General features: G+C 32.2%; 1 protein-coding gene across 1 annotated transcript; it reads right to left on the bottom strand.

The window, feature by feature from the left end:
• Nucleotides 1-352: 352 nt before the first annotated feature.
• LOC119641682 (sex peptide receptor) lies at nucleotides 353-7,647 on the bottom strand. Its single transcript, XM_038040469.1, has 3 exons — nucleotides 7,451-7,647; nucleotides 3,377-4,527; nucleotides 353-2,109 (listed from the first exon to the last, which is right to left on the bottom strand). Exons 1-3 carry the CDS (start codon nucleotides 7,510-7,512, stop codon nucleotides 1,802-1,804), a joined length of 1,521 nt encoding a protein of 506 aa, XP_037896397.1. The 5' UTR covers nucleotides 7,513-7,647; the 3' UTR covers nucleotides 353-1,801.
• Between the last annotated feature and the right edge of the window lie 1,045 nt (nucleotides 7,648-8,692).

The raw sequence follows: 8,692 nt of genomic DNA, 5'->3' as shown, positions 1-8,692 counted from the left end.
ACCCTTATTCAGTTTTAGTAAACTCACCAAACAAGCGAACTTCTTGATGAAAATGAATGTTAGGGATGTCGATTTGTCCGCCTATCGTTCCGCTTGCAGTTTTATCATCTTTAACAGTCACTAGGTTCCGAGCGAGTCCGTTGAAGCAACATCGAAATAACTGAATATTTCCAAGTATCTTTCTCAATAGGCTATATATAAATTATAGCGAATATATATCGAAACTATGATTTAAGCATTAACTTGCATTATATAAAACTACTTAGTGAAACTTGTCCCGGCAAACAAAATGAAAAAATTAATTAAAGTTTTTATGATCGTAAATATTATAGTTTTATGCATGCATTTCTTGTTTTCCATCGTCGTTTCGAATTGTTGCATTAACTTTGTTTACATAAAAAAAAAAAACACTAATCAGTTTAGGTCAATGTATATGAAAGTGCAATTGTAATTTGTGTACTGAAACCTTAAAAGAATTATTTATTTTCATATTTTTGATATTTATTTGATTTTTTTATGATATCAGTTATTTAATTAACATTTATTAAGATTGTATTACACGCAAATTTCATCTTACGTACTTAGGATTTCTTACGCATGCCTAGGTGTCTTATAACTATATTCTCAGCAATGCTAGACAGGAAATAATCGCACATAATAAACGCACAATAAACTCAATTTTACAAGAGGGCGTGTATGTGTGTATGTGTAAAGAAAAAAATTTAATAAACCGACACCATTTCTAAGTGATAGGATAAAATTTTAACATATATATATATACATATATATACCTACATACAGAGAGAGAGAGAGAGAGAGAGAGATCCCCACCAATGGACATATAGTTATCCACACTTATATGGAGGTACGTACATCTGTATATATGTTTACATGTAACTTTGTATGCATATATGTATTAAGCAATGTGTAGAGATAAGTAAAGTCCATAATGACAACAACAATAGAAACAAGACAAATAAGAAGAAGAACATAGTGACGAAGACGGTATAGAGAAAACTGGCAAAGAAGGAAAACACCTTCTAACAATAACCTTCAGGGGGATTTGCGCTTTTGTCTTTAGCAAAATAGCGCCACTCAGCAACAACAACAAAAGTGCAATTTTATTGTTGTTGTAAATGCCATTGCTACACACGAAAGTGAAAACACAATTCGCAACGTACAACATTAGTGGTTGCGTTGTATTGTTACGGTAACAATAGTTCAAGTATCTTAAACTAGTCGTAATAAAGTCTGTTAATAATGTTGCATTAATAACTGTATGTCTGATTTTTGAACAATTGTCCGAGTATCTTATCGTTGCTGATTATTTTAAATACATACAACGTGGGTATACATATATACATAAACATTTCGTTTGTTCATTTTCGTTTTCAAGTTCAATGTGCCTATTGTCGGCCTGATATTGCAATAAATGATTCATAAGAAATTCTATATATATTTCTTTCATCAAGTTGTGTGTGTGTGTGTGTCTTAACAATAAGCGACAATGAGTTGTTTTTTATTTCCTCTGGTTTTAGCATTGTTCACATTTTACTGTTGGATGATACGTTGAAATGTAGACTAAATAATGTAAATAATTTGCAGACAGCATTGTGGTTTCCATTGTATTTGTTGCATTGTTATCAACAATCGTTCTAAGTTGTTTATCTTGAGGAACGTAATGATCACAATCACATTCGGTTATCGCCGGCTGGCTAGGCTTACGATTGATTTTCAATCGTAAGGAATTCCAGTAAGGCCGCTTACTGTTTACGGTCTGAGCAAACCGCTTCGATTGTTGCTACACATTTGTTATTTGCGTTGTTGTGGCTGCATTCTGCTCAAAAACCATACTTCTGTTAAACCTATCACGTTTCATCCGATTTGATCGATGAACAGATTGCCTTAAATTTGGTAACGCACTAATATCATCTCTATTAATCGCACCAGTTTGTCTGTCATCTTCGTTTGCCGGTACTGGTACCCATCTATCAAGAAATTTCGGACGAAACAATAACGCGAATGTTGTACGAAATTGCCGACTCATCGAGCAATACAATATGAAATTGATACTGGAATTGATTAACGCCAATATGTCCATTAAGTCACCTATATATGAAAGGGGAACGTACAAAGAAAAATTAAAAATATTATTAAAACCCGTCTAACAGCAAACATTTAGAATAGTGGTTATGGTATAAGCAACATTCCAGCGTCGATATCGTCAAAGTTACATGTTTAGGATGCTCTACTTTTGAGAAATGAGTTTTCATCGTACTCCGTTATCCAATATCGTACGTCCGACTTTAGAAATTTTGTAGGTTGCTAAGTTAAGTAAGTTAATTCTGTCAATACGAAAAATATGATGATGCCGGGGTATAACATGTGGAAATAAAGTGAAGAAATCGAAAACAAGGCAGGGATAAAATGACTTTCTCCAGAAGATATGAATACAATAAGCGATTAATGAGAAATACAATAAGCGATTAATGAGAAACTTTGCTCCAACACATAACAAGACATTGCTTGTAATTAGGGTCGGTCAGAAGAAATAGTGTTTATTGCATACAACGGGAAGGAAAAGAGATTTCAATTCAATGCTACTCAACTTTCCTGGCTGTATTTTGCCATTTGAGGTCGAAAGTCATTAAGATGAAAAATGATGATATTTTTGGTAGTTTTCCGTATTCTGTGTGCTTTCTCATAATTGCGTCCTTGAATTACACAAATTGAAACGTTAGAATAAACCAATATCCCTTCTCCCTTTGGTAATTTCCCTCTTACGACCATTAAAATGACGTTCTTTTTTCGTCTGTCTGAAGCTGACATTCTCTTAATTGGACAAAGGAAAAAATTTTTTTTTTTTATATATATATATTTTTTTTCAATATGATCAATCACACAGGAGATGCTTCTAAACAGAGGGCTTGGTAGCGGTCCTGATCGGCAAGTGTTATATCTTTAACGATCAAGCGATCGCCAGAACTACTATGGGAATGGGTAGTACGGTATACCGATTTGTTAGACGCGTATCGTAGCTACTTGAATATGCTTGGAGTAGGAAAAAAAATCGATTTTGAATATGAGCGTGATCTGCTAAAAAAATGAAATAACTCTAGTAAAAAATGAACAAAATGTTAAAATTCTTCTGTTAATAATTTGTTAACTTTTTTTGGCAATTGAATTAAAATTTGCAGCATTAATAATTTATATTATATAGTTGGTATTCATTTAAATTAGGAGCAAAGTTCGATTTTGGCAGACACTCTTTATGTGTTCGGATGTCTATTCCAATTTACGTCAATGCGAGTACAGTTTTCTACTGTGGTGTCATAGATTATCTAAATTTGTTGAAAGAATTAAAATAAATACTTACTCAACCTTAGATAGCATTGCATTAGAAAATCACGACCCAGCACAATATTCAAAAGACCAAGAATACCCTGTGGAAACTCGGTAATGAGAAATAATAATAATACTGCTAGGAGCATACGTGTGGTGCGGTCTGTTTGCTTTTCTTTTTCGAATATTTTGCTACCTTTTCGTTTGTGCAACTGCTGTTCTTGTGCTTTGCCATTTGTCACAGATTTCAAGCCGTTGACAGCATTCGTAGTAAGCTTTTTACGGCGTCGCTGGGCTTCCAACAAAGCCATGATCAAACGTATCGATAAGATCGTTAAAGCGATGCAAGGAATTAATTTAATTAACACACTATAAATTAGTTGTGTGGCATTCTGCAGGGATTTGTTGCGTAATGCTAACTCGCTAAGGTATAAACGATAAACGGTGACATTACGATTTAACTCGAAGGTTAAATTTTTATTTGATGATAATGACGATGGTGACGTTGATATTGTTGCGGATAGCAGAGAAGATGAGTTACTTTTAGTGCTGAATGTAGTTATCTCTACTCTAATTATATTGCTTTGGTTGACCGCATTTAGACTCTGCTCGAAAGCAATTGAGTTCAATGATTTATTTTCAATATTCCGCTCATAGTCAATCATGTATTGAGTTAAAGGTGTCGAGGATAGGGGTTTACCATTTGCATCTAACATTTCGAAATACTCTACTATTGAGGTAATCAAATACAACGACGGCACCACCACTAGTATACAAACGATATAAGCAGTGGCGATAGTAATGATTGTGGTACGCATACCACACCATTGGCGATTCTTTTGCGGATGTGCTACCGCTATATAACGCCACACAGCTAAAGTCACTGTTAACCAAATGGATATTGTGTGTAAAAGTTGAGTAAATATTGAATGAAATTTAATGAAACATGCCCATGAATAAGTCAGTCGTTGTTCGCGCGGCAAACTTTCTTCTAAAATATAGTCGTGTATGGTGTAGGGTATGTACTCGAGCATAACAGCCAAATCAGCCACAGCCAACCCCGTTAGTATGGCATTCGTAGGCGAGCGCATATCACGGCGCGTCAAGACAATAATGTTTAATGTATTGGCTATAGTACCCAATACACAGACTATGAACGAAATATAACCGTGCCAGCCTTTGTAACTGAAAATGAGATTAACAGAAAGGCAGATAGAGAGAGAGAGAGAGAGAGAGAGAAAATTTATTTAATACTCATTAAATGGAAAATTAGATCCTTTCTTTTGTATACAACTAATATATTTTAAAATTTTGTTTTAATAAATTTTATTACTAATATTAAAGAAAAGAAAAGTGAAAGCCTTTAAAGACTTACCTTCTTTTCCTTCATAACAAAGTATATAATGTACATTCGATAATTAAATCTTAAAGTTATTATTTGCTTCTTACTAGCAGCCAAACTTCATAACATTCTCTACAGGATTACTGGTATTATAGTTATTAAGATGTAAACTGTCTTCAAAAGAATATTTGCGTTTCCGCATAATAAGTTCAGTACATTTACACATTTTTTGCTTGAGAGAAAGCAGACAGGTTGTCTAAAGGTTTGAACTTTTAAAACCTAAATTCACGACGCTAAACAATTAAAAACGTTATGATAGTAAAAGGCTTAATATCACTTTAGAAGGACCTGTTCAAAGTACGAAACAAACTGCTCGATTCTGCCCATTTTCAATAGAAAAATATCGCCGTCAGTGTACTAAACTCAATGAAAATATTCCAGAAATTACGACCGATGTGCTGAATAGAAAAATAAACAAGCACGCACTAGACCTGCACGGAAACAAACGCAGAGGGCGAGAGGTTTAAATCTATTTAGAAAATGATCCGGAATAGATTGGTGCAATATGTCAAGTCATTTTGGGGGTTTCATGCAGTCTCACAAACTAAATAGTTATTGAAATGCCAAACCCTGTTCATTCCAGCTAACTAATAAACTCTCTAAGGAGGGAAAAACCAAATGCATATTCGCAACGCGTCATGCAGCTGCCGGCCGAGGAAAACGAGTACCAGAAAACCAGGTTAACGAATTGAAAATCAAGCTATAAAATTAGGTATCAGTAATATGATGGTAAAAATGTATATAAATAGAATATTTGTGGAAGGCAGAGTTAGTAGAAAAAGAATATTTAAGTTGAGCAGTTGAAAATATTGCCAAAAATAAATTATGAACAATCCTGCATTTAAGGAGTATAACTGTAAATAAAAGAACTTTGAAGTGTATTTCTCTTGAACAAAATATCCACGGTTCAGTGATACGGACTGTATCTTAGAAAAGCGAATTTCATAACAATATTGTATAGCTGGTCGTATTAAGGGGACATATTGTATCGCATTTTACGCGATTGCGATTCATTATTAAGCTTAAGTTGGTCGGGCATCAAGATAATTTTCTCTTCTAACTTATATTTATTCTTACTTAGTATTAGAGTTATCGTTCTAAATCCGTTTATTTCACTGTAACTCTCTTTGTATTTGATTGTTGTTGCTAAGTTTTTATTACTTAAAAAGAATATAAATCAAACGTGGACAAGAAATGTCTACTTGAGTTCTATGGATGTCACTCGAGCAAATACATTTGAAATTTGTTTGCAATATTTATCCAGATCATATAAAAGCACTATAAAGGAATTTATCACGGTGGATGTGTAACAAATTTCACATTTATATCTACTAAGAATTGTAAGTTGTAGCTTTCTTTTAATCTGTAGTAGATGCATGGGTGTTAGCGACTATATAAATTTTCAAATTTGAAATTCTGCTAAGAGCATATGTACTAAGTTCCATGTTTGAAGATGGCTGTCAATTTTTAAATAGCAGATAGTAAACAAAGAGATGAATAGACGAATGTACTAACAAGACCGACTCGTTTGAGAACCCAAGTGGGGAGTATTGTAGTGCGACCATATATGTAACTAAATATGTGCGTCCAGGTGAAGTGTCACAATAAAAAGCGAAGAAACAAAAGAAAAAATATATGATACACATCGAAGTCCTGATTTCCATTTTCTATCAATCCAATTATATGAAAAGAAAAATAAGGAAAAAAAAATGCAATTCGCGTAGCGCTCTTATCATTTGGAATTACATAATAGTATTAATCACTTCTTATTATTTATTATTTGTATTGATTATTATGTATAATATTATTACTCACTTTATTTATTTGTTATTAAGTTATTAAGTTTTGCGCTATTTTGCAAGGGTAGGAAGCTGTTATGTATGTAAACAGAGTATAAACGCAAAAAAATTTCTTTAATAAAATCATCATTTCGATCAAGATTGATTTGTGCGTATAAACCCTAATTTATTTATTTATTTAGCGATTGTTTTCGCCTGCTTATTTGGGCAGTTAGTTTTTGATTTTTCAAAACTACCCCTGACTGTGTCTTCATATATACTCCCGTTAAGCGTTAACACACCTTTGCTGTATATAAAATTTATCGAGTCCGTGATGAATATGTCCGAGTGTTATAAACGAGCAAGACACATCTACTAACATAATCTCGCCTTTGGCTATGCTCTTTAATTTGAATTTCGAAATGTGTAAGAACTGAACATATATATTATAAATCTTTGTTTCTGCTGCACATGAGATTCAGTCAAGGACGTTCATCCGTTTATCCGCTTGGCGGTTACGAAAATGCAAATATTCACAAAATCTTATATACAAAATGAAATAATGGTATAAATAGGTAGATTTTCGATGCAATTTCACACCAAATTCTCATGAAAATGGTTGGGTGAGGCAGGAGTTAGAAGCATACGAAAGAGAATTAAAAAATTTTCACAACCACTTGACAAAGTTAAGTAAAAATTAGAAATTATTCAGGAGAAGCTACGCAATATTTATTACAAGCAATCGATATCCGAAATTCGTGTTTCATGCGTCCCTGGATAAAATGTCACTTACATCATTTCATGTTTAACAAAACGGCAATTAAAGAAAAAATTTTAAATTCAAACCAAAGACGTATAAGAAACACATATCGTACAGAGAGAACAGCGTAGTGAAATAAACAAAGAATAAAATTTATATGTAATTTACCTGGTGTGAAAATCGTCAAAACCAGAACCGCAATACAAAGGTTTCGATTCGTTAACAATCATTTTGCTTTCTGCGATGTTCCTTTTCTTTTACTTTCAGATCCTGTACTCAAGCTCTTGTTGAATTCGTTTTACAATGATCACACATCCAATTAAACCAACATACATGTGATTAATGAAAATTGTTCCCCTTTACTGTAATTAAAAAAATAAAAAAAATAAAAATTATAGAAAAATAATAAGTTGAAGAATTATAAATAACTAAATAAATCAACTGATACATGCTATTTAAGAGAGAGACAGACATAAATATACCAAAAAAAAAAAAAAAAAAAATTAACGAATAATTAGATTGATTGATTATCAGAAAAAGGAGGAGAATCACATAAATTTTTATTAATAATAAAAATGTTATGGTTTTTTATGCCACCTTTTATTATACCAGTCCATAAAAAGTCGTCTTCCAAATCGATTGAAATCTGTATAGAAACATATTTTTATGCTTAATTTATGATAAAATTTACTTCACTGATATAAATTGTGTCAAGGACGAACTCTATTGAAAGTGGATTAGTTTGGAACATATTTCCGAAGACTTAGTGGCCGGCCTTACCCGAGTGTAAAGTTTTAATTTCTTTTCATAATTAAAATGCTATCTTTTTAAGGTAACTAACGAACAGTTTTTAAGAAATGCTCAAAGATTCAATTGCGGGAGAAGCGAAATTTTACTCAATAAAAAAATCTATTTTTCTAAATACTAATAACAGAAGACATTTATTTCACTTTAATATGTAAATACATTAAAAAATTGTAATGAAATGAAAGCAAAAAAAATGTAATAAATTTTATTACCGCCACTTTGCGGAAAGCTTACAAAATTTTAAAATTTGCATAAAAAGATATTTAAAGAAGAAGAGGAATTGTTGTTGGTCAATCACCAAAAAAAATTTGCATATCAATTTCTGATAATAGCGGACGAATCCTTCGTCCTCTTAAACATATTTTTGCATTTATCACGAAAGCAAAATGTAAGAATTAACTTACAGCTGTAAAATAAAAGCTGTAATCTTTTAAAGGATAATTATCGGTGTTTTAGTAAGTGCTGGAGAGATAATAGTCAGATTTTGTTCTCAAATGTATTGAATCAGTATTTCGTCGAGCTAATAAAACAATATAATAACATTTATAACAATTATTATTAAATATTAATAATAATAACAAAAAGTAAGACTAAGTGTAACAC

This window comes from Glossina fuscipes, unplaced genomic scaffold (assembly GCF_014805625.2).
Source record: "Glossina fuscipes isolate IAEA_lab_2018 unplaced genomic scaffold, Yale_Gfus_2 173, whole genome shotgun sequence".
Taxonomy (NCBI): Eukaryota; Metazoa; Arthropoda; class Insecta; order Diptera; family Glossinidae; genus Glossina; species Glossina fuscipes.
This window is presented reverse-complemented; position numbering and strand designations above follow the sequence as displayed.

Excerpts from the sequence above, each read along its gene's own strand:
- LOC119641682 (XM_038040469.1), bottom strand. The coding sequence starts at position 7,512 with ATGATTGTTAACGAATCGAAACCTTTGTATTGCGGTTCTGGTTTTGAC. Across the intron at positions 4,528-7,450 it reads TTTGACGATTTTCACACCAG|TTACAAAGGCTGGCACGGTT; the intron begins GTAAATTACATA and ends TCTCATTTTCAG. Across the intron at positions 2,110-3,376 it reads GCAATGCTATCTAAGGTTGA|GTGACTTAATGGACATATTG; the intron begins GTAAGTATTTAT and ends TTTCATATATAG.